Source organism: Chaetodon trifascialis, chromosome 17 (assembly GCF_039877785.1).
Source record: "Chaetodon trifascialis isolate fChaTrf1 chromosome 17, fChaTrf1.hap1, whole genome shotgun sequence".
Classification (NCBI taxonomy): domain Eukaryota; kingdom Metazoa; phylum Chordata; class Actinopteri; order Chaetodontiformes; family Chaetodontidae; genus Chaetodon; species Chaetodon trifascialis.
This window is the reverse complement of record NC_092072.1, coordinates 4,139,215-4,164,649: the sequence shown is the minus strand read 5'-3', so window position 1 is coordinate 4,164,649 and position 25,435 is coordinate 4,139,215. Positions and strand designations below refer to the sequence as shown.

Sequence of the window (25,435 nt, the reverse complement as noted above, 5' to 3'; positions counted from 1 at the left end):
AATCCTTAATGACTCTCTCGGGGGGCGAGAAAGAAGCAAAATGTAATTCTACCTGTCAGGGTGAAGAGCGCACCTTTAAATGTTTAATGGTTAGCGCACAAGCTAACACAAGCAGCTGTGTCCACTATCTCACTGAGTGCAGGCCAATAGACTAATGATAATTTGTACGACCTGCAGTGTGCTCTGCTAGGAAATATTGTCTTCATGTGTTTAACATCATTTGGGCAGGTTCTTCTTTTAGCCATGCCAGCGGTTTGGCTGGAGGGATGGCAGTGTTGGTCAGTGCACCGCTTTGGTTCAGACTGAAGTGTCTTAACAAATATTGGATGATTTTCATAGACACCTGTAGACACGCCTTAGTGGAGAGCTGCACTTGCTTCAGTTTTGCTTCAGTACGTTGCTCAAGGGCACCTCGGCAGTGCCTGGGAGGTGAAATGTCATCTCTTAAGCTACCAGTCCCCACTCTGTCACATGGTCCAAGCTAGAACAGCTGCCCGGTCCACAAGACAAGTCCTTACAGACAGAGCTGCTGCAAGTCCAAAATGTCTGCAAACTAATGACATCAACCATCGGCGGCTCCTTGTGTTAAGTGCTAATTAGCCAATGTTAGCAATGCCAGCACGCTAAACTAAGCTCCTAAATATCAGCGTGTCAACACTGACATTGTAAACATGTCGTGCTAACATCAGCAGAAGCTCAAAGCACCACTGTGCCCAAGCACAGGCTCACAGAGCTGCTGGCATGGATGTGGATTCTTAGCCTTGTGTAGTCTTTACAGTGTAAGAAAGATATTTTCAGCTTTAGCATCTGGCTAAACTCTATTTTTCAATCTGTCCAGTCTGACGAGTTCAACAGTTTCTGGCATGGATAAATGTCTTCCCCTCGTCAAATGATGGACAGACTATTAAACTGATGAAAAGGGTTATTAAAATAAATCATTGTAACTGTTTGAGTGACTAGAACATGAAGTGATTGACGATGAATGTCCACTGATTTTCTCTGTCCTGCAGGAGGAGAAGGAGCAGTTGATTGAGTACCGAAGTACTGTGGCCAGCCTGGTGGGCCGGGCCAAGACGGTGGTGCAGCTCCACCCCCGCAGTGCAGAGAGCACCCTGGGAACCACAACGCCCATCAAAGCCATCTGCGACTACAGACAGATAGAGGTACACGACCTACCATATATTATACATGCTGGTGTTTAGTTGTTTTAACGTAATAAAAACAGAGAAATCTGTTCATCCAGTTGAGCTAAAATAAGCCAGTCCTGCTTTTCCCATCTTAGCTCTCAGATACCTCTGACAATGAAAGTTTATGTAAGGAACCTTTTGACTCTCAGGACAAGTTTGTGACAGAATGTGTGTACATGTACCACAAGTACCAGCTCACCAGTGACCTCACCACTCTATTGTTTTAACCCTCACCACCAACCGCCTCCTCTCTGCCCTGCACTTCCTCTCCAAAGCCCTTCCACAGTCGCTTTGTGGCTGTTCTGTTTTAGCTGCTTCCTGAAAACTGTTTTGTCCTTAGATTCATGAGCGTGTCGACACAAACTGTGCTCAGCCTAGGTGGTCCTCGGTGGATTTTTTTGGTAACTGTTCCAACTGTTTTCATTTAATTTTAACTGGCAAGCACATGAAGCAGTGCTCAGTTTGGAAGCTGAATAAGCTGAATAAGCATAATGATTATCATCCAGAATGAATCATTACCTTTGTTCTCCTTAGAAAACTTTCTTTCACACATGGAAACAAGTAAAGTCTCTCTCTCACGGCCTCTTACCCTCACCTGTGATGTCCCTCGGGGATCTAAAAGCCGATCAATTATACATCTCTCTCATCCCCTTTGCGGGCTCAGCTGAGAAGCAGCACCTCGTGCTCCAGCAGGGTGGACATGCTGCTGCTGCCCCTTATGCTGCTATTTTTAGTTTGCCGTGTTGGACTCCTCAGGGTCAATTTGTTCACTGAAGCTCACTGAATGTGAGGTGTTGTATCCAGGTGAAGAAGGAAGGTGGTTTGGTCCTTTGCTGCATTACTGATGGAAGAGAAGAGAAAAACAAAGGAAGATGGAAGCTGTCACACAACTGAAAGTTATACTTAAACAAATCAGTGTGTACTGATGTTCACCAAACGTCTGGACGAACATGCACATGACCCAAAGTAATCTTTCTCTCCTTCACTTTCCTGTGTCTCCTCCTTTCTCTCCATACCCTCATGTACCTTTTTTGACTCTCCCTTCTCACTCCCTCCTCCTCCTCTTCTTCCTCCTCCTCCTCATCCTCTTCCCTTCCTCTCGTCTGTCGGCTGGGCTGGCAAGACAAACGTTCAGGTATAGCTGCCTATATTCTCCCTCTCTCACCTCAGATTCTTACACTGCACACACTGCACTGCCCTGGTTGCTCCTCTCTTATCAGCTGAGTTCAGGGTTTACTGTCAGCTCTGTAACGTGTCGTCAAGGTGAATTTGAGGTTTGCCCTCGTATGAGCTGGTTCTGTGTCCTGGAAACCATTGGAAGACCTGTTTCTTATGAGTTTGTCAACTGTATAGAACTAATGCACTTTATATGAAGGTACACATAATCTCCATTAACTGATTGCTTATTAGCATGCATATCAGTACCATATTGAGTCTTTATTAGTCACCATGAAGCACATATTAATGCCTTATTCTGCATGACCATATTCAACAAATGCTAGGCCATTAACTTAAGAGTTTTCTCCAATAACCTCCTAATTATTGCTTATTGGTAGTAAGTAAGGAAGCTGTTCTACATGAATCTTCCAAACCCCCAGAATAAGGAATTAATAAATTGAGAAATAAGAGCAAATATGCTATTTTTATACCTGTTAAAAAGCAACTAGTTAATGGTGAATATGTTTATTTTAATATGAAGTTTTAGTTTCTAGTCAGTCAAATACAAAAAAATCTAATTTCATTGGAACAAAATGTTAAACCATGGCCGTTTTTAATATCTTATCAAAAGCTGAACCAAAGATCGACCTTTGTGTGTGCACATGGTAAGCTTTTATGTCTTAACGGCACCAGATTGAATCTCTCTCTCTCATAATGTGAGGCCAGTAGTGACAAAAACACAACTAAAGCAGTAAATGGCAAGTGCTTTAATATGCGGACAACCCAAAAACCCAAAGAGTTATCATCTGCTCTTTGACATTAAAACAGTTTGGACAGGAGACATACAAGTAGGGTTTGGACACAAAAGCAGAGTTTTATCTCTGTCGTATGCATTCGAATGCTTTCATACTTGACACACAAGAAGTTAAAGGTGAGGGTAAAATTGAAGTGATGGTTGATAAGGGCAGGTGGCAATCAGCGAGCTGAACTGAACTGAACTGAATTTAACACAGTCCAAGCCTCTGAGGCTCATTCAGTCAGTCAGACAATAACCAGTCACAGCTTAAAGCTTTAATTTACATTTCATGTATTTACTGTATGTGCATAGCTTTGCATTATTGATGTATTGATGTGTGTGTGCAGGGAAGGGGTGAGAGAGGGTGGTGGGTGGGGAGGCAGTACAGCTGTAGCCTTTTTATGTGCAGCCCTAAAACTCTTCCCCACAGCTTTGGCTTCGCCGTGTGTTTATTTTAGAGCTGAATTCTGCAGATTCTAATCCCAAACTCTCTGTTTTTGTCCTGTGCTGGCTTTCTTAAAATCACCATGTCAGTAACGGTGTTCCCTTGTTGGTGAATCGCTGCTCAAGGTGAATTTGTCAAACCCAGCCCAGGTATCAGTAAACCTCACTTTGAGTTTGGAGAGCATTTGCTGCTTTTCAGAATAAAAGCTTTCAGTTGAGAAGTGCAAAGCCGCTTTCAGTCCACATGGCATCGTTCCTTTCAAGGACTCTGTCACATCATTTTAGGGCTTCTGCTAACTTCATGAAGTTCATGAACGTTTGCATTTTGTGTTGCATTTTGAGTTTGTCGCTATCAGCTTTTGGTTTACATGTTTTCTCTCCTCTCCTCCCCGATTTCACCTCCCTTGATTTCTTCATCTTTTCATTCGACGTCTCCACCATCCATCCTGTGTTCTAACATGTCATCTTTCTTTTCAACCATCATAATTCCCTGACTTTCTATTAATTTTCTCTCTTACTTTTCCATCCTGCTCTCTCCATCATTCCTCTTTGCTCCCTTCCTCATTCCCAACATCCCTCTTTCGCCCTCCATTTGTGCTCCATCCATCCCTCTCTGTTTTCCTGTTTTCGCATCTATCCTGCACCCCTCCTCTCAGATCACAATAAGCCGAGGCGAGGAGTGTGTGCTGGAGGACAACTCTCAGAGGACCAAGTGGAAGGTGATCAGTCCGACAGGGAATGAGGCCATGGTCCCCTCAGTGTGTTTCACCGTCCCGCCTCCGAACCAGGAGGCCATCGATACCGCCGGCAGGTGAGATCGACACTTACGGTATAACATGGAGCACGGTTAGTGTGATTTGAGGATAATGATGATTGTAATGTGATGAGGTTTGGATGTTTCAGGTGACAGTAGAGTATGAATCTTTCTGCTTGCCATTCACAGTAAAGACAAAAAATACATGTTTGTAATATTTACAGGGCAGAGCAGTTGTACCAGAAGGTCATGTCTCTTTGGCATCAGCTGCATATCAACATGAAGAGTGTGGTGTCCTGGCACTACCTGCTCAAAGACATGAGGACTGTCTCCGGGTGGAACCTGGACACGGTGAGAATCTTCTGTTCTGTTTTGTTCCTTGGCTTTTCTTCTGCTTTCTCGTACTTATCTTCTCCCTCCTCGTGTCACCTCTCAGGTTCGTTGTCAGTCTCCAGCAGAGCGGGAGCAGGTCCTGGGTCACCTGGACTCCCAGTTGGCCGACTTCCTGTCTGACAGCAAGGAGAGCACTCTGTTCACGCCAGGCGAAAGACGAGAGCTGGAGAAGGAAGTTCAGCAGGCCCAGCTGCACTGCCAGGACCTGCTGCACAACATGGAGACAGGTGAGACGGGATGGACAGACATACCCTCCGGGATGCATGAACACTACTACTGACAAGCACCAGTGGTGAAATGTAACTAAGTAAACTCAAGTGCTGTACCGACTACAGTAGAAATTTAAGGTGTTTGTATTTTGTGTTTTCTTTTCATGCCACTAAATTTGAAGTATAAATATTACACTCAAAACTGTACTGTATTCATCTGACTACTTTTGTTACAGGTTAATTTGCTGCTTTTCCTTTTTTAATTTTAATTTCAAGACACTGCATGAGGATAATGCTCAGCATGAAACCCAGTCAGACATATCAAAGTTATTAATGTTCTTTTTATCATCTCTCTAATCCTAACCCTCAGCAATGAACACTGAATAGTTTGAGACTCTGAATAAAACAAGCAAACTGCTGCAGTTACTGTAGAACAGTTACTGTTCATGTCCAAAATAACTCTTCCTTCTTCTTGCCGTTGTTGTTTATCTCTGCAGTGGAGAAGGATGAGTCAGTCTCGCGCTCGTACCTGTCAGAGCTGCAGAACATCACCCTTCGTCTAAATGAGGCCGAGCAGAGACTGATGAGGGGAATTGAAACTCCGCCCCCCAGTTGGCTGTCAGGTGACAGTGCTGAAAACACTGTCCAGATTGCAGAGCAAGAGGTCGGTTTGAGCTCCATCTGCTGGTTGCAACAGTTAATAACACCTCTTTTTGAAGGTGATGTTGAGCTGTATCAGCTAATGCTTGAGAGGTTACTTCTATACACTGTTGTTGTATATATTAAGGGCTAAAAACACCTCTAAAAGCATGGTACAAGACAAATCTGAAACGTGATGGTTGTTGTTTGCTAGTGGTAATGATTTATCTGCCTTAATAGGTCTACTTGTTATTGCAAATATTTTTGTTTGCTTCACTCTTGTTGGAGAAGTTTAACACAAATGAAACTATAAAGATATGATGAAAGTAGTTCACTGGCAGTAAATGAATCAGTATGGTTTTGTAAAGGTCATCTCTCTTTCAGTCGCTGCTTAAAACAATGGCCAACATTCCTTTTTTAAATTACAGTTTTGTCTGAAGGACATTACTTACCCCCTCATTTTGCTCTCCATTTTTACTTATGGCTTATTTTAAAATGCATTCCTTGTCTAGAAGCTGCAGTCTGAACTGGATGCCCTGCGGTCCAGTCTGGGTGACGTCTCTCGCCGCTGCGTCAGTTTCTTCGAAGAGAAGCCGACATCCTCCAGCATCCCTGTCCTCCGGTCTGAACTCAGTCAGGCTGTGGACAAGATAGACAAACTGCACAACCTCTCGTCTGTCTACCTGGAAAAGTTAGTGCGCTTCTACTCCCTCTGGCATGTACATCCATCCTGGTTATTAACTCAGAAATGTACAAATGTATGACTTATCTAACTCCCTTTTATCTACTCAGGTTAAAAACAGTGGAGATCCTCATGCGTCGCCTGGATGAAGCAGAGAGCCAAGTCAGGAAGAACGAGAGCAGACTAAGTGAAGAAGATATTGTTCCTGCTGACACAACGGCCATTCAAAAACTCAGAGATCAGCTCGGGGTAAGGGACGCGTTTTCACTGTTACGGCCGGCTGCAGAGAAATGCTGTGAAGCTATTTGCACTCTAACCCTTCCCTGCATCCTTTGGTTCCTCTTTTTTCTCTTTCCAGAAGTGGCAGGCTGAGCTTGCCGAGCAGGAGGACATCTTCCAGTCTCTGCAGTCAGAGGTACTTCGAGCCAAAGAGGTGGGCTCTCAGCTCAGCAGGCTCCACCCAGACCGCAGCCCTGAGCTGGAGCGCTACCAGGAGAGAGCCAATCAGATGGCAGAGAGGTGGAGTGGAATCAAGAGACAGATGGAGACACGGTGAGCAGGACAAGAGAGAAAACAGAAAAGATTTGGGGAGCAGAAGTTCTGATGTCTGGTTATAACAGAACATGTAAAGATCCATCGTCCTGCTGAAAACTCTTTTGTGCACACGCTGAATGCTGGAGGTTCAATATTTATGTGTGATAAATGTTTTGTTCCTGCTTTATTGCAGGCGAGCTGATCTAGAAGCTCTGGGCTCAACCCTGCAGCAGTACAGAGACGGTCATTCTGCTCTGATCAAGTGGATCGAAGAAACAACAGAGAGACAAGAAAACACACAACCTGGACAGACAGACAGCAAAGCACTGTCGGAACAACTGGCCCAGCAGACGGTCAGTAACACTGACCTCATCAACTTTCACCTGTAGACTGACAGAGTGAACAGATTTGTGAAAACACACAATGAAACCCACACATTGTATCTGACTTAAATAAATGATGATTTTTGGCTTTCTCCAGGCATTAGTAGCTGAGATTGAACAGAACCAGGCCAAACTAGACGAGTGCCAGACTCACTCCAAACAGTACTGCACTGCAGTGAAAGTAAGACATGCACACACAGTATGTAAAAGATGTGAAACTGTTTTTTTACAGTTTAGTTTGGGTGGAGCCGTTTCACTATGATGTCATTGTCATGTGTTTCCAACAGTCAAAGTTTTTTACTGATTTATGTCCCACCATGGCTGTATTCTGCAGGATTATGAACTACAGCTGATGACCTACAGAGCCTTTGTAGAATCTACACACAAGTCACCTGTCAAGAGGAGGAGGATGCACTCTTCCTCTGACGCCATCACTCAGGAGGTGAGGACAGAGAGCCTGGTCTCCTCTTTTGATAAATATCACTATGCAGTACATATTTTGGTGTGGATATGCTTTGCCGTCACTGATGGTTTGTTGTTGGGCGTCTGTCTCTACAGTTCATGGACTTGCGCACACGCTACACAGCCTTGGTCACCTTGACCACCCAGCATGTAAAGTACATCAGTGATGCTCTGAGAAGACTAGAAGAAGAAGAGGTGGGACTTTGTTTCACGATCACTCTCTTGCTTGAATTTGGAATTTGTGCATATTGTCTCAGAAAGAGGGAGTTCTCATTTATTGTCAAGGGATTACATAGTAAAGGTAAATAGTTTGAGATTTATCGTGTAAACATTTTTTCAATTTGTGCAGAAAGAGGTGGAGGAGGAGAAGCAAGCCAGAGTGGGCCAAGTTTCAGACCTGCTGGGCTGGGTCAAAGGCCTTCAGGGACGGACTGGGGGCCCCAACGCCGAGTCCTCACTTGCTGCTCAACAGGTACAACAGAAATCTGATCAGTTAAAAACAACGTTTTACAGACAAGCATTTGACATCCAAGTGGTCAAGGCCGCTGTTTGTTCTGTGCAGCTCATAACTGTTATATGGATATATTTAAAGGATAACAGTCACTGAAAACTTAAATGTCATTTTCTGTTTAATTGAAATATTGATTGGTAGTTAATCATGGTTTTACTGTACTAAGCAGCTCATACATGTATCCTCTCTAAAGGCCATCAGTGAACAGCTAGCAGCCAAGAAGGATGAAGTGGCTGAAGCTATAAGGAGCACACAGGTCTTCCTACTATCAAAACAGGCCAGCAAGTAAGTTTAGATCATGTGCATGGACACACACACACACACATTCACTGCACACACTCTGTGACTTTCCCTGTGTGCAGGAAACTGACACAAAGCGACATACATGGACATGACACACTCAGACACACATTAAACACATGCAGTAAACCCCACCTGCTCTAACCTTTTCCCCTGCGTCCTCTCCAGGTTGTCCCCGGAGGAGCGCGCTCATGTGGAGGCTCAGCTGGATGAGCTGACTGCCACCTACAACCAGCTGTGTAATAGCTCCACCCAGCAGCTGCAGCAGCTGGAGCAGCAACTGGCCAAAGAGGAGGAAAGAAAGGTAGGTTGGTTGGAGGGATGTGCTGAGATGCACAGGTGGTACTGTAGATTTATGACAGAAAATGTGTTTTCAGCTTCTGCAAGCTTGACAAAATGTAATTGTGAAGGTACTCCTCAAAAATGTTGCTTTCAGTCTGAATATGCTTGCGAGCTAAGTGTGAGTTCATGTGTGGGCCAGCAAGAGTGTGTGTGTCGCACAGCATGTCGTTTGTTCACAGAGTGTGCATTTCTGACATCATCAACATCACCACTATTGACGACTCATTGACTTGGTTTGGTTTAACAAGCATCACAGACCCTTTTCAGACGTGTATTCAGAGGATCTAAAAAAGACATTTTCTATTTTTGGCTCTTGTGTTTGACCTCCTCCTTTGTCATTCAGGGAGAAGTTACAAATGGCAGAATAATTTGACAGTCAAGAAGATGCTGTCATCTTTGTCTTAAAACACTTTCGCTGCCAACTTTTTAGTGAAAGTGACATTTTTTTATACAAAAATAACACTTTCACAGTAGAAATGTGGGCATAGAATGGCAAAGAAGAATTCACTGGATGATACTGTCTGAACTGGGCCTTAGCATGGAGTGGTCCACTCTCACATTGTTCTCCTAAAAGCCTGCAGTCACATCATTAACTATCCCCATCCTAGATTTTGTCATATTCATCATCATTATCATCAGAAAATACATCTGCTGAGCTGCTAACATGGTTAATACATGGCCTTAGTGGTGCCGCACTACAGCAGCGCTGCCCAAGTCATGCTAGCAGTCAGGTAGAAGCTGTAGAGTTCTGCTTTTCGTAGCTCCATTGCTAGATACAGTCATTTTTTTTAATAGATGCACCTTCACATTTTACTGTCATCTCTGTAGCTACAAAATTGCATCATGCTACTCTTCCTTATGTGGTGGTAAAGTAATGCCACTGCATAAAGTCAACACATTACATTCCAGTACTTATTTTTATCCTGCATCAAGTTTACGCCATGTATACCTGTGCAGTCGACCAATGGGAATCACACATTCAGTCAGATATGGTACATTGGTCAAAAAAGGATTGAATGTTTGTGAGAATTTCAGGTTTCAAGCAGTCCGTGGTGATAACTCTAATGTCCTGATAGCTACACCTCATAATTGATTTTTATGTGAATGTTGTATGGGATTTTTATGTGATGAAAAAATACTCACTGATGGGTAGATGTTTTTCTAAAAAGTCACTTTTGATGTAGAGTGTAAGTGCACCAGAGGCCAGCTATGCAAAAAAACAAAACAAAACACACTTCACCATTTGAGCATGTTGTGTCCAGATCACAAGAGTGTGTGTGAATGAGAAATTTGTTTGTTCTAATGCATACTATTAATGTGTGAAACTTTAAACCAGCATTTGCTTGAAAACCACTAACAGCCGCCAAAGGGAGAGTTGCGGACACCTGAGCTCTGAGCCACGGATCAGAATGAAAGATGGAAAAGAAAGCAGGACATTTATTAACACAGTAATTCTACAGCTGTTCGGTGTGTTGATGAGTTAGATCAATTTACTGTTCAGTGGGGATCATTAGGTGTCTCACAACACAGTACTGTCCTGATGCCTTGCCATTGATGAGTCATTACAGTCTTATGTAACGCCTGGTATATAACAAGACTCTAATCTGCCAACCCAAGATAAATTTCCACATACAGAATTCGGCCTGCACGTGTTTAACGGTGTCAGACCCAAGAAGTCATAGTTGTCTGAGCCTGTTAGGTCAGCAGGTGGATTAAGTGTCACTGTTAGGGGTCAGAATGAAGAGTGGCATGCAGAATGCTAACAACCAGCTTCTCACCTGTCGCGCCTCACTCTGCCGAGCCATAAACTGGCCCATTATTGTGTGTGCCGTGGGACCAGCCCTTACGGTAAGTAGCGCTCGCTTTCTCTCTTACCGTTGCAGTTTTTTCTCACCTAGAAATGTTATTCTCCTCTTCTTCTGAATACTCCTGTATTCTCTTGTGTGTCTTTGCTTAACTTTATCGAGAGCTTTTTCTGCGTTTTTGTTACTAGTTGCTTTTTTGCATGCTTAGTGCTTGTTTTAGAGTAGCTGTGGTAAGTATTAAAGCGCTTTTTAATAGAAACGAGAAATTAAGATATGGGAAAGAAACTAAATGTACAAATAAGCAACATCTAAAACAAGAAACAAGTATCAATAGTGGTTTTTCTGCACTTATATCTCTTAGTATGTTTTGGTAGACACTGGTTGTGGGTTTTCTTCTTTTTCTGATTCTACCATCTGATTCTACCCATAATACACTTAACATAGTAATGTAACATAAAGCATTTACTGGCTCAAAGTGCCATACAACATTGATCTGGGATATTACCAGAATGAATGTCAACTGGAATTTTGTTTCTTTATTTTTGCAGAGCAAAATTGCCATTGCTGGAGTAATTGACCTGGGAACAGTGGAAACATTCCCAGTGTTCAAAGCAGCCCAACGTGGTCTTATTGACCAGGACACCTGCCATGTACTACTGGAGGCCCAGCTCATAATGGGTGGGCTCCTCCAGCCTGATTACCCTCTCAATCTTTCCCTGGAACAAGGTCTAGCTCAAGGCCTAATCGACACCCACACCAAACAGTCCCTTTCTGACCTAGAGAGTGCCTTGCTTTTGGTGGAAAGTACTAAGTCTACAGATGACCAGCAACAAAATATGTTGCCAGTAGCTACAGCCATGGAGTCTGGGCTCATTGGAGAGAGTGTAGGGCTTCGTATCCTAGAACTCCAAATGAATACTGGAGGCCTGAGAAACTCAGTAGGAAAAATTATGACTTTGGAGCAAGCAGAAGACAGGAAACTTCTAACTCCTAGAATAGTCTCAAAACTCCAGTCAAGGCTGCAACACCGAGAGCTGATTGATCCAAACACAGCTGAAAAATTGAACCTAAGTGATCTACAACAGCGCTGTGTCCTTGACAATGAATCAGGTCTCCTCCTCCTCCCTGTCAAACAGCAACCTGGAGGAACTGTCTGCCTTCGGTCTGGAAGAAAAGTTGGTATCTTCCGTGCAGTCCAGGAAGGCCTGATTGATCGGAAAGTAACTGTACGACTTCTTGAAGCTCAGCTCTTTGCTGGTGGTATTGCTGACCCACGGTCTGGCCACCGGCTGACACTTGATGAGGCTGTTCGTCATGGGCTTATGGACCAGGATCTAGCTTGTGCTATGTTAGCACGACAGCTGCAAAATGGGGGGATTCTAGATCCATTGAGTGGAGAACGTCTAGATTTGGAGGAGAGCATCCGCAGGGATCTTCTCTCTTCTCGTTTGGCTCTGTTGGTCCTTGAGTCTCTTTGGGCATTCATGGGAATACTCTGGCCTGAATCTGGAGAACTTCTGCCGATTGTTGAGGCTCTTCAACAAGGAGTGCTCTCAGGAGAGCTGTCAAGGAACATCCTAAGGCAGCGACATGCCATTGGGGCTCTCTACAACCCAGAAACCCTCCAGGTGCTGCCTTTAAACCAGGCTGCTGAAGAGGCCCTTGAGCCCAGTGTAGTCAGTATTCTCAAAGACACTCACATTCCAGATGTTCTTTCCAGCATGAACCAGTCAGGTACCCCATCTCTAAACCGCTTGAGCTGGGGTTCCACCAGCTCCTCTCCACCTCCATCCTCTCCTCCACCTTCATCATCCCCCGAAGGTCTTGTCTGGGATGCTACACCAACACATGGAATGGATCCTAAAGAGCAAGCAAAACACAAGCTGCTGTTTCACCTCATGACTCACAGCTATGTAGATGCTCATTCTGGAAAACGAGTGGTGCTGCTAGACCCTGACTTAGTGGAGTTGGTCAAAGCTACTGAACTGGCTGCTGGAGACTCTGCACATGGAAGTCAAGCTGAGCCACACAACAGTTTGACCACAGATGAACAGGGAAAGTTGCAAGTGGTGAGGCAGTTTAGTTTGACAGATAAAGGGGTGAGTGACGAACAGACTGAGGTTGAAGAAGACAGTTTCAGTATAGTCACACCAAGCGAAGAATTTGAGATGAATGGCACAGGCAGACTTAAAGAACGTTATGATGGTGAAGATGACAACAAATTGCTGCACAAACCGTCAGTGATTGTAGAGAGTGATTTAGCCTTTGCAGCTAAAAATGAAATTGGATTAGATAAAGATACAAAAGTAAAAGATCAAAGGAGAGAAACATCCAGTCCTGAAAGTTCAATGGCTTCAGCTACAAATTTTGTAGCAGAATTTGCAAAGGCACCAGATGAGCTGGTAGCAACTGAATCCGAACCCAGGGATAGTGGTGTTCAGGAGACTACAACCACAACAGCAAATCGAAAAATAGTCATGGCAGCGCTCAAATCAGAGCAAGACTTAATATTGTTGAAAGAATGCATCCCACAAGGAGCAAAAGCAAGTGAAGATGTTAATTCAACACAGTTTGATGATAGAAATTATATGACACATTCCCTGACTGAATCAGAGAGGATCAATGAAAAGGTACCTATCACAGAGACTGACTCAAAGCATGCTAAACCTCAGACTGATATCCTTGAAACAGCAGTAGAGAGGGAAGGGGAGGATGCTGAATTAGCAAGGTTAGTCCTAGAGCTGAAACAAGGAGGCCTGATGACAGAAGAAGGAGAAAAGCTACTTCCAGATGAGGCAGTCGCCCAGGGTGTCCTCCCTGGCCACACGGCAGTTAAATTAATGGCTCAGGCAAGACTGTTTGGGGGTTTCCTAGATGCCAGCAGCAATGAGTCACTTAGCATGGAGGATGTTATGCAGGAGGGTTTACTTGATGAAGATTTAATGTGGAGTGTCCTGAAGTCAGATAAAACCCTTGCAGGGGTTGTGGATGTTGAGAAAAGGCAGATCTGCGGGGTAAGGGAGGCAGCTCAGGCAGGGTTGATTGACCCCAACACCGCTGTTCGACTCCTAGAAGCACAGGTGGTGTCTGGGGGGATTGTTGACCTACGTAGAGACAAGAAAGTCTCTGTCACTCTAGCAGCAAACTTAGGACTGATTGATGAGGATCAAAGAGAAGGCTTGGTGGCACTAGAGAAGGCATACAAAGGAAAGGATACAGATTCAACAACCGCCCTCACTAAAGCCAGTTTACAGCTACAGATGGAAGGTGTTCTTGACCCAGAGTCCAAGTCTCCTGTTCCTCTGGAACAAGCAATTCAGAAAGGGTTCATTAGTTCTCAAGAGGCTTATCAAGTCTTGGCAAGGCAGGTGGCTGAGGGTGGTGTAATGCATCATGCTTCAGGGTTGAGGCTGTCTGTTTCTGATGCCATAGATAGAGGACTAGTGGATCGGACTATTGCTCCTGGGCTGGAGGAACTAGAGTGGGTCTACCAGGGGAAAGTCAGCCGTTCATCTCACCCAGAAGCTGTCATTTTCCAGGCATCAACGGGGGCCATTCTAGACCCTGAGTCTGGTTGTAAACTGACATTGACAGAGGCAGTTTCTAAGGGTCTTCTGGATGATAATATTGCCAGTGAAGCCATGGCTTCTTCAACTGTAACACAAGGAGTGCTTGACCCCCAGGCTGCATGTATTGTGCCTTATTCAGAGCTTGTAAACCAGGGTAAGATAGATATCGAAACAGGCAAACGCTTCTTGGAAGTTAAACCATTCAGAGGTATTCAGAATGAGCAAACAGGAGACAGCATGACCCTTCCAGAGGCAGTTATGTCAAAGCAAGTAGACCCAGTGCCAGCACTGAGGCTGCTCCAAAGCCAGGCAGACAGTGGAGGGATCATTGATATCAGTACTGGAGAAAGGCTTCCCCTGTCTGAAGCCTATCAAAGAGGTTTAGTTGGAGACAATATGGTCAGGGTAATAGCCACCAACCAGTTTTTGAAAGGGGGCTTTGTTGATCCTGCCACTGGACAACAAGTCGCTCGTCTCGATGATGCCATTGCAAAAGCACTGATCACCAGTGACATAGCTTCAGAGATTCAGGCCTCTGTGGACATAGAGTGTGACGAAGGTAGTGCTACACCTGTTGCCTCATCTAATGGCACATACAGCCCTGCTGTTGTATTGTCAGTGTCAAGCCCAGACAGTCCAGCAAACTGGTCAGATATAAACACTGAGGAGCCTCCAAGATCTCCACCCTCAAAGAAAGATATAGCAGTCACAGAGGATGACATCGGAAAGACATTAGCATCTGTAGTAACAGATCCGTCACTGCTTTGTGACAGTACTACAGTAGAGGGCAAAGTAGAAGCACCAATGTCAGTGGAAGAAAAGGCTTTGATTGAGTCAGACAAATCCATCGACCTCTTGAGTAGGTTTGCAGCAAATGTCGAGAAAAAAATTCAGCAAGCTATAGATGAGATTGTACCACAGATGGACATCAGCAAATCAGAGCCTCCTCCTAAGCAGGAGCTTGATGAGAGACTGCAAACAGGTGAGAGTGAGACTGATGATCAACTAAAGGGGAACGTTTTCAGAGATTCTGTCAGAGAATCCATTCAAGCACAAGTCTATGATAGTGATAAAGATTCACAGTTAGATAAAGAGGTTTCTATTTTGAAGTCAGTTGGGGAATCCATTAAGGTTGAGAAAGAGGACAGTCGACCCAGTGATGAGAGCACATCAGTGGTTCATGTTGATTCTGAAGATGGAAACCTGACAGGTTTTGTGGCAGCAGAGATTAGAGATTACAGAGAAAGCAAAGATAGCACTGAATTGTCAAAATTGAGGGAAGAGGATTATGGAAAGAGGGATGTGACAGCACAGAAAAATGATGTTGTTAATGAGATGGATAAAAGGTTGGCGAAAGAGAAACCTTTAAAGATTGAGATTGAATCAAGCACTGACGTTGAGCAGTCAAACCAGCCATTGAGCTCCAAAGTGACACAAAGCAAAAGCAAGAAAAAGAGGAAGAATAAAAAGAATGGAAAGGGTAAAGAAGCAGAGAATGAAAGACACCTCGCAGAGATAAAACATCCTTCTCAAACTGATCAAGCTGATACACCTATTGAAGGTCAGTCTCAGGCAACTGTTGTCACAGAGGAGCTTGCATCACAAGACAAATATGAGAAATCACAGATTCATGGTCAGGAAGCTTCCACAGTGCCTGCCAAAGGAGAAAGCGAAGCCAAGATTGATAGGAACATTGAGGTTGACAATGATTTGATAAAACAAGGACATGAAGCAGTTTCAGCCACACTGGAATTCACAGAACATTGTATTGAATTAGAGAAAGATGAAGTAAAAATGACTTTATTGAAGGATGCAGAAAAGGGTGATAAGATAGAGGAAATGAAAAGGCAGGAGCAGAACGAGAAAGTTGAAGAGAAGGCTTCTGTCTCTCAGCAACTTGAACAACCACATCAGGAGGTAAAGAAAGGGAATGGGCAGGAATTGCCCCAGAAATCTGCTCTACCAGATGACAAGAAAGCAGCCTTGGTACTGAAAGCCAAAGAGAGCATTCTTAAAAAGGTATTTGAAAAAGGAGTAAGCGAGCAGCAGACTGCTAAAGAGCTGCAGGCATTGCGCAATGAAGTGGGGAAGAAAGAGAGTCAAGGCCCAAATGTAAAACAGGTAAAGCCACAAACTCTGCCAGCTGAAGTTGATGGAGTGGAGAGTCATGATGTTAAAGATGACAGTGTCAAGACACCCAATGGTTCACCTAAAGAGAGTGAAGAAGGGACGAGTGTCAAAGAAGATGAAGTGGAATTGACAAGGGTCAAAGAAGATACAACTGTGGAGAGATTTTCTGTCAAAGAGGACATAGAAAACAAACTTATGGAGACAGATGAGAGACAAAAGAAAGGTTTTAGAAAGGAAGACATTAAAGAAGGCCTTGAGACAGCTCCATCAGTCCAGCCCAAAGAAACGCAGCAAAGTAAACGAAGTAAGAAGAGCAAGAAGTCAAAGAGTCCAAAAGTGGCAGACAAAACCGAGTCTGATACTGAGAAATTAGTGACTCCTGAAAAAGTGGATTCTGAAATGACATCAACAGAAATTACCACAAAACCTGCAATGACAATACCAGATTTAGAAGAGTCAGCATGTACTGAGGAGCAGAGGAAGGATGCTGACTGTCAGTCATCCAGACCTTCAGATGGTGATGAAGCAAACAAAGTGGAGACCTCCATAATTAATGTTAAAGGTGCTGAGACCAGCCAGCAAAGTCCACCACATTTACATCAGTCAGAAGAATTCAAGTCTCACATTAAGGAAGACATACAACTATCAGAGATTACCTCTGCTGGGAAAGAAATATCCCAAGAGTCCCATTCAGGGATTGTTGGTGGATCTGTTGACTTTTCTCAGGAGGCTTTCAAAGGCAAACCAGACATCCAACCCACAGCTCAAGCTGTGGTTCCTGGCACACAACCAGTTAAAGGAGCAGAGAAAGGCAAAAAGAAGAAAAGGCACCAACCACCTGAAGTTGAGTGTTCAAGTGGTCCTGAATCAAACTCTTTAAAAGACCAACAGCAGCATCTCCAGTCTCCAGAATCAACTGAAGATGTTTCAACTGAGTCTGAATCACCTGGAATCCCTGAGTCTGATACAGCCACCGAGAGTTGGGAAGAAGGAGAGGATGATGTCAGAAAGAGTGGAGAGTCAAACAAAGAGGAGACAACATCCAAGACTGCCAAGGTAAGAGGTAGTACATCATTGTGAAGGTTTCTGTCCTAAAATTTTATATGAATTTCTTTAGAAGAAACCTCTGTGTATATTTATACACACATGTAGTCAATAATAGAGAATGTGAGAGAATACGTTCTGTTTTAATGTATTTTTACTCTCCCACAGTCATCATTGATGCGTCAGGAATACCTGGAGCATGACCAGCAAATTGTAGCCCTGGTCTCCATGGTAAGACATATTGAAGTCCGACTCAAACAGCAGCAACAGCAGTCTGTTGGCCGCAGCCTCATCGCTTTGGATGACATCATCAGACAAACTGAGGTAAGAGAACATGCATATTTACCTGATAAAGATCCACTGTTATAATGTCACACCAGCCCAGATCTTTGTCTTTATTTTTTTTGATAAAATTATTTTGCCATTTCATTTGTGCTCCCAGTATGAGACATAAAAGCTGATTTAAGGATTAGTCTCTTACCAAACAGCATCAAGAAAACTTTTGTTTTCTTTTCCTAATCGGTTTTTCAGACTCTGGACCTTGAATTGCGTGATTTGGAGCCTTCGATCAACAAGGAAGTGGAGGCTGCTGAGCAGCTGTTGAAGCCCCAGCCTAAAGATGTTCCTCCACAGCTCCTATTGGCCCTGGAAAAGGATGGGCGGAGCTTGGCTCGAGGGTATGAGGCTGCCAGAGCACTTTCTGAGGGCATTCTGCAAAGTCTACGGGACCATAGAGACTCGTATAAGGTAAAAGAAGCAGAAAATCAGAACACAACATGTGTCTCAAGTGTCCCTTTGTTGTTTGGCTCAGAGAATTCTTTGTTTCCTCTGTAAATGTTTGAATTTATTTGACAATGACCAGGCTTCAATACTCAACAGCAATGTTTAACGATAGTGACGTTTCTCTCTCAGGAGGCAGTAACAGCTGAGCAGAAGTCACTCGGAGCACAAGTGGAGAGTTTGCTGTCTTGGCTGAGGGAGACAGAGGCTCAGATGAATGGAGGAATGGCTGGGATGGAAAAAATGGAGAAGGCAGAGAAAGATGACAGTTGTGATCAGCTCACACAGCAGCTGAGTCTTTGCAAGGCAAGTTGTCCAAATGGAAGAAAGACAATTATAATATTCAAATAATGCACCTTTTTGAAGGAATGCGTGAAATTATATTATGAGCCGGCAGTCATTTTGTTACCCTTTAAATGTATTATCAGTCTTTAACATATTATTCCTCATTAAACAAGGATCATGTGACAATATGCACTTTTTAAAATCTTGTAAACATATAGAACTCTCGATTAAAAGCACCTAACAAACAGAATATGAGTTGATATATTGTTGGCATTTAGTGCCTCAATTCACTTCATCTCTTTGCACTACAGCAGCCTCTAGTGCTGTATGGAGGAATGACACCTTCCTCCTCTCATTTACACCTCTTCTTTCTCTTTCTTTCTAGGAGCTCCAGTCCTCTCTGATGGCTCGCTCTAATGAGGTCAATAATGTGGCCTTTGACATTCAGGTGTTCATCTCGGAGCGGGCCCAGGACCTGGCCCCTGAGCAGAGCAGGCATCTTCTGGGGCAGCTCCAGCAGCTCCAGAGGGCCTTCCACCGAGCGTCGGGCCAAGCCCAGGCCTGGGCCAATGCCCTCTCCGCCCAGAGAGAGAGGGAGGAGGAGTGGCAGCGCAGAGAGAGAGTGAAAGAAGAGGAGAAGGACAGAGAAAGGCAGAGTGCGAGGGAGAGAGAGGTTTGGAAAAAGATGATTGAGTCTGATTGGTTTGCAGCGCAGCGCTGTTTCTCACTAATACATTTGAAATGCAGTTAGCTTTCATATACCATTTCACAGCTTCATTTGTCATGCTTCAAACTATTGTCCTGCTTTCTTACACAAGCTCGTAGTACTGTTTTCAGCACTCACGTTCTATAACATCATATAAAACTAGACTAGAAACTGGAAAAGCCTGACGTAAACTAGCTAACCTTCACCACAGTTTAACTTGTAGTGCCATTACACATCATCTCACACATGTACCTTGATAACAACCCACTGCTGCTCTTGTTGCAAAAGCTCTGCCACTCTACATGGACAGTATCACCACCCTCACTCCTACTACACAGGCTTTTTATGCAAGCGTGTTTGCTACTCTGCATGTCTTTATAACATGTGTTGTATTAACCTGTTTGCCTTGCTGTTCCAGATTGCCACTGAAGGAAATCGCTTGTGTCACGGCGGTAAAGGCTAGAGATTTGATAGCAGATGAGCCTCGCTGGCTACAGTGCTTAATTGTCTTTCCTCTTGTCTCATCCGAGTACAGACGAGAAAGAGGAAAACAGCAAATAAAATGCATTTGTTTGATTTCTCTCTGTATTGTTTGTTGTTGCTTGACCAACATGTTGATGTGCAGATACTATATGTGTGTCTATATGTCTGCCTGTGTGTGTGTGTGTGTGTGTGTGTGTAAGTGTGAACTCTGGACACAATCTGCTCAAAGCTTTGCAAAGTGTGCACTACACAATGAATCTGTTTAGGGGCAAATGTGCATTTAGTGTGCTCTTATTTTGAGAAGTATAAAAACTGATGGTCATATCAAAAATGCAAACTGGACCGTTCCTGTCTCGTGATCCACTTTAATTGTTTATGATAGACTCTTCCTCAATTCATGTCAGCAGCAGTTTCCCTCACAGTTTCTTTCTTTGTGGGACTTTTTTTGTCCTTCTCTGCTCATTTCTCTCAGGTGGTTCAACAGCAGAAAGCTGAATGCTCTCAGAAACTAGAAGGCCTTACTATGTGGTTGGCTGGAGCTGCCAGCTTGCTGGCCAGTCAGAAAGCTGGAGCAGAGTCAGGTGATGTGAATGTCCTGCAAGAGAAGCAGAAAAAACTAAAGGTATGAATCTTTCATCTCCCTCCTCATCTAGAATCTAAAGGCCAATGACCAGAAACACAAACTAGTCTCTTTTGCATGTTTATATGTACATTCAGCTCATATCATTTTGTCCCCCACCCTCCAGGAAGCACAGAAGGACCTCCAGACCAAACAAGAGGGCATAGCTGAGGCTATCCGCTCTGTGGAGGAGCTCCTGGCAGAGCGAGGAGAGAGTCTGAGCCCAGAGGAGCGCAAGAGCCTCCAGGGAGCGTTAACAAGAATGAAGGAGCAGTACAGCGCCCTTACAGATTCAGTCAACACGTCACTGTCAGAGGTGGACACAGCCATCAACACCACAGTACAGCAGAACACACAAAGGGTAAGAAGATGAGAGGGGTTATATAGATGTTGTACAAACATTTTTTCATATTGTTTTCTTGTAGCTTGTATTCATCCTCTTCTCCTCTTTTCCTCTCCTGCAGGCCAAGGCTGAGGAGGAGCTCCAGGAGACCCAAGGACATATCGACTCTCTGCTGAACGAGTTGTCCTCCCTTGACCAACCAGGCGGGAGAGCTGTTGGATCTGGATTGGCCAAAGATGTTAATGATGCGTCATTCCCACAGCCAGAGGGCGCTGTGATGTCACACACAGAGATGCTGCAGGTGAGAATTTGTCATCTATGTGCTGCTTAAACATCTTACAACACTTTATGACTTAAACCTGTGGCCTCTCTCGAAGGCGGAGCTTCAGCAGCTCCAGTCCCAACAGGCGCAGCTACTCCAGATCACACAGTCAGCTCGCTCCCTTCTTGACCAGCCCGACTCCACTGTTCCCCCTGAAGAGAAGCAGCGTCTCAGAGCTGCCCTGGATCAGCTGCAGGCCCAGCACCAGGACAAGCTGCAGAGCTGCCAGGTACTCAGAATGTGCCCTGATCTGTGATATGTGGAGCTGTATCTGGGTACCAGTCACAATCTCTGATTTTCATTTTCAATGTTTGATTTCATGGAAATAAAATGTAACATAAAGACAAAGAAAAAGCACAAAGCTTTCTTCAGGCACTCCGACCGAGCCAAGGATAGTTAAAAAGCCTTTATTACATTTAATAAAGGCTTTTTATTAAATCGTCTTTACGGAATCTTTCAACTTCAAGAGCACCTGACATTCAACTGGAGTCCACCGCGTTTTTTATCTGCGAGCACTCAGTAATTCCCTCCTTTGTTTGCTAAAATGTAACATTCAAGGAAAATGTTCAAGACAGCTTTTCCGTTTTAGTGGTTTAGATAAATGAGCCCCTTATATCAATTCACTGTTTTTGCTGGTGTTGTAGTTCACTGACTGCTACTGCTTTAACTGTTTCTTCAAGGACCGTCTGAGGAAGTCTGAAGCTCTGAAGGATGAGCTGACAAAGTTCCTCCAAGAACATGGAAGTCTGGTTGCCTGGCTGGAACAAAGTGAACAGGAGCTCCGTTCCCTAGGGGAAGGAGAAACCGATGCACAGGGACTAAAGGGCCGGCTGGAGGAGCACAGAAAGGTGCACAAAATACACATTTCAATAACACAATGGGAGTTTTTCAAGGCAGAGTCTCATAGTATTCATTCACCTTTTTTAATATTTACATGTGAAGCTCTCCATGGAGCAGGGTGCTAACTTACAGTGTGTGAGTTCATCATGCTGCAGATCTTCCACAAGAGGGAGCCATTCAGTAACATCAGGCAAAACTTGCACTTTGCAGGGTTATGCCTTACTGCAGCCAAAGAATCTTGAACATGAATACAAAGTCGTCAACTATACAACATATTAACAAAACAGCAGTTTTAACAGTCATTGTCCAAATTGTCATTTGGCCCATATATCAAAATTGCAGAAGCTGTTAATTTCTCTGTCTGTACATAGCACCGGCTGGCATATCTACATCTGTGTGCAAGTGGCGCAGGTTGCACTGAAAATGCTGGTACTGTGGCTCTGCAGCAGATTGTACTGGCTGAGCCTGATTTCAGATGCTTTGAAGTGGAGTGAATTTGCTGAGAAATACTTCCAAACTAGGCTTTTTTGACATTTAATTATCCATGAAAGACTAAATTCCTACCCTCATTTTCCATCCATCCATTTGCCCTGACATGCCCTGATTCACACTCACACAATCACGCATTTTTATCTGGGAGCCACTGGGAAATTCCGCTGAAGCAGTTTGGTTAAGAGTCCCTTGATATCACATTTGTTGAATTTTATGTCCCTTTCTCATAGTTCTTTTCCACAGCAATTCTGGAAAGTTGAACTAGCAAGCTGCTGGTCATGATCATGCTTTCCATCAACACTCATGTTTTTCTAAAAATGTGTTTTTTCTGATAATCACACTGCACATATCTATATGAGTTTGTCCCCAACTGACCTGTAAATCTCCATGTATTTCCAGCTTGGTGAGGATGTAATTTGCCACAAGGCGGACCTGCGCTTTGTCTCCATCTCCGGTCAGAAGGTTCTGGACTCCGTTCAAGGAGCTCTGGAGCAAGCTGGTCGTTCAGACCCAGCAATGGACAGCACCAAGCAGCTGGTAACTGAAAAGCTGCAGGATGCTAACCACAGATACACAACCCTACACACCAAGGTGAGGGACCCTAGAATATACTAGAAATTGTCACAAATTGTGTCCAATTTACACATTTACAAATCCATCGAACTTCCTTTTGGTGTGTGTAGTCATCAGAGTTAGGCGGCCGTTTGTCTGGCCTGTTGGAGAGGTACCAGCAGTACCAGGACGAGGTCGTCTCCCTCCACTCCTGGCTCAGCACTCAGGAACAGAACCAAAGCATAGCCAAGCCCAGTGGAGAGACAGACCCCCAGAACCTGCAGAACACACTGCGACAAGTACAGGTGAAGCTCTCATTAAAACATTTACATAAGCAAAACACAAGAAGTGGTGGAGGAGGCAGAAAAAGAGCACAGACAGTTTGGAAAAAGGCTGTTCATGATCTGTCCTCGTCGACAGTCATCTCCCCCAACTGCTGCATCATGTCTGAAAGTCTAAATCTAGTCAAGAAATTAACATCTGGAAAAAAGAGTGGAATACTAAAATGGAAAGTATGCGGGAACCTTGTGTTGGAGTTAAAATGTCTTGTCGGCTATAGAGAGGATTTCAGTTTGACAATATGTGCGTCCTCTGTCCTCAGCTGCTGCAGGACGAGCTGGCTGAGCGCTCGGTGCAGCTGGAGAAGGTGAAGAGAGCAGGCCGGGATCTGGTCAGCACAGATGAGTCTCCCTCTCTGAAGGCTGTTGACATCCTCTGTGCTGCAGGTAGCTTCATTCATCAAATCTGTCCCCCTTAGTCTTAGCTCCAGACCACTGCTCCTGGATGGGGATTTTGTCTCAGTTTATGACTTTTCATTGTCAAAACAAGCACTCTTAAATCCACATTTCAGATTTATTATGACATGACTTCTTTTCAGATGGTTTAGAGAAGAGGTTTGGCTCCCTCTCTGCGTCTGTGTCAGAACGGGCCGAGCAGCTGCAGACAGCTGTGGCCCAGTCGGTCAGTGTCCAGGAGGGCCTGAAGGGTCTGCTAAGCTGGCTGGACAAACTGGTTCTGAATCCTGTACCAGTCGAACCCACCGCACAGGCTGTACAAGACGCCCTGAAACAAAACCAGGTAACATCTCCTTTCAGAATGTTGCTGTAGTTTTTATGTTTGTAAGCACCACCTTCGATGTCCTCCATTGAAAAGAATTAAACATAATGGATAATACAACACACAGGTGTCCTCAGTGAATAGAATGATTGCACATCTTTGATTGGCGCATCTACAACATCATCTACTACATCTGAAGTCTCAGTCTCAGTTTTTCAAACCTCTGTTTCATCCCCAGAAACTTCGTCAGGAGCTGCTGTCCCGGCAGGGCAGCGTGGAAGCAACACGGGACTCTGTTTCCAAACTCCTTCAGAGCTCTGACGCCTCCACAGCCTCTGGCCTCCAGGGAGCTTTGGATGAACTGACGGAGCGCTACGCTGCAGCACAAGCTTGCCAGGCCGAGAGGGAGGCTGAGCTCAAAGGGCTGTTGCCCAAGCTAGAGAACTACGAGAGACTGGGGACCGACCTCCAGGTCTTCACCCAGAGCCGACTAAAGGCTCTGAGCCCAGCAGGCCAGCCAGACCGCAGCGTGGATGACTACAGACAGACCGTTGAGGTCAGCACAGGGTTCAGATTTTTATTAACAGGTCACTTGCAGTACGGCCTCATTTTACTTATATAGTTTCAAGGTTTTAAGACTTCTTAAAGCCTCTAAGAATGTCAGTGGATTAGTTTCACTGTCAGTTTATTCAACACTTTTGTCCTCTGCGTCCTTCCTCAGGAGGTCAGGTCTGAGCTGGAGCAGGAGTCCGGCCAGCTGAAATCCTTCTGCAACCTCGGCACCGAGCTCAGCCAGTCGAAAGCTTTCACTAACACTCAGAGCTTATTGGATAATGTCAAAGGGATGTCTGATGAGTTCACCCAGCTGGAAGCCAATATCAACGAAAGGTAAAAACATTAAGAGACGACATGTGAGAAGTGCCTTTTTATTTATGACCCCATAAATGTGAATCCCTCACAGTCGGTTTTAAATTTACTGGGTTTTAGGCTGATTGTCTCGGATAATAGCAAAATATTGATGCAAATCAACTGCATCAAGGCGTTTTAGTAGGAAATAGTCAAAATCTTTTTAAACCTTCCTGTCATTTGTGCAGTTTACCATAAATTACACAAGGTGGCAGCAAATACAACACTGTTAGGAATATATCAACCCTTCAGCTGAATGATTTCTGATGCTCAAATGTGAGTGGAGTTGATCACAGATAACCTTCAGAGACAAACTTGAATAGATTTGATTAGATACGATAGGCCTAATAATAAAATAAAAGCACTGTGGCCGGCTGTGCAGAACAGACTACGCCACTGGCATTTCCAAAATTTGTTTTCTAAATTTGCAGCCTTCACGGAGCGCCAGTTGCTATGCCTACCCTGCCTGACGTCGTATCAGTGAGCGGCCACACTTGAAGCCTGTCAGAAGGGGGCTGGGAATTTAAAAATACCATCGTACTGAACCAGCCACATGAAAACAAGCAGTTTAAGCTGCCTTTTGGACACATTTATGTCCTGATCAGACGTGAAGAGAATGTGAGTTGTTATCTTAATAACACTCACAGGACACGCGGTACATGGTGTAGGAGATTATTTACTGTGTTTCATGATGTTTCACAGCAGTTGG

General features: G+C 44.3%; 1 protein-coding gene across 25 annotated transcripts in view; it reads left to right on the top strand.

Annotated features, from left to right (window-relative positions):
• Positions 1 to 25,435, top strand: part of macf1a (microtubule actin crosslinking factor 1a) — a 214,573-nt gene that overhangs the window by 122,164 nt on the left and 66,974 nt on the right. For 23 of the 25 annotated variants that reach the window (XR_011603232.1, XM_070985041.1, XM_070985038.1 and 20 more), the window contains 31 exons: positions 1,011 to 1,163; positions 4,242 to 4,396; positions 4,564 to 4,690; positions 4,776 to 4,959; positions 5,439 to 5,605; positions 6,093 to 6,271; positions 6,373 to 6,511; positions 6,621 to 6,814; positions 6,990 to 7,149; positions 7,277 to 7,360; positions 7,514 to 7,621; positions 7,738 to 7,836; positions 7,991 to 8,113; positions 8,346 to 8,437; positions 8,621 to 8,756; positions 11,148 to 17,354; positions 17,511 to 17,666; positions 17,874 to 18,089; positions 18,255 to 18,428; positions 18,793 to 19,080; positions 20,069 to 20,218; positions 20,343 to 20,576; positions 20,680 to 20,859; positions 20,936 to 21,109; positions 21,561 to 21,728; positions 22,612 to 22,803; positions 22,896 to 23,069; positions 23,366 to 23,489; positions 23,642 to 23,841; positions 24,059 to 24,376; positions 24,542 to 24,708. Coding sequence is in view for 24 of the 25 variants with exons in the window: in XM_070985041.1 (XP_070841142.1) it covers positions 1,011 to 1,163; positions 4,242 to 4,396; positions 4,564 to 4,690; positions 4,776 to 4,959; positions 5,439 to 5,605; positions 6,093 to 6,271; positions 6,373 to 6,511; positions 6,621 to 6,814; positions 6,990 to 7,149; positions 7,277 to 7,360; positions 7,514 to 7,621; positions 7,738 to 7,836; positions 7,991 to 8,113; positions 8,346 to 8,437; positions 8,621 to 8,756; positions 11,148 to 17,354; positions 17,511 to 17,666; positions 17,874 to 18,089; positions 18,255 to 18,428; positions 18,793 to 19,080; positions 20,069 to 20,218; positions 20,343 to 20,576; positions 20,680 to 20,859; positions 20,936 to 21,109; positions 21,561 to 21,728; positions 22,612 to 22,803; positions 22,896 to 23,069; positions 23,366 to 23,489; positions 23,642 to 23,841; positions 24,059 to 24,376; positions 24,542 to 24,708 (11,222 nt within the window). In the remaining variant the exon portion in view is untranslated. The remainder of the gene's footprint in view (positions 1 to 1,010; positions 1,164 to 4,241; positions 4,397 to 4,563; positions 4,691 to 4,775; positions 4,960 to 5,438; positions 5,606 to 6,092; positions 6,272 to 6,372; positions 6,512 to 6,620; positions 6,815 to 6,989; positions 7,150 to 7,276; positions 7,361 to 7,513; positions 7,622 to 7,737; positions 7,837 to 7,990; positions 8,114 to 8,345; positions 8,438 to 8,620; positions 8,757 to 11,147; positions 17,355 to 17,510; positions 17,667 to 17,873; positions 18,090 to 18,254; positions 18,429 to 18,792; positions 19,081 to 20,068; positions 20,219 to 20,342; positions 20,577 to 20,679; positions 20,860 to 20,935; positions 21,110 to 21,560; positions 21,729 to 22,611; positions 22,804 to 22,895; positions 23,070 to 23,365; positions 23,490 to 23,641; positions 23,842 to 24,058; positions 24,377 to 24,541; positions 24,709 to 25,435) is intronic. The other 2 variants (XM_070985037.1, XM_070985036.1) reach the window with 1 other exon arrangement.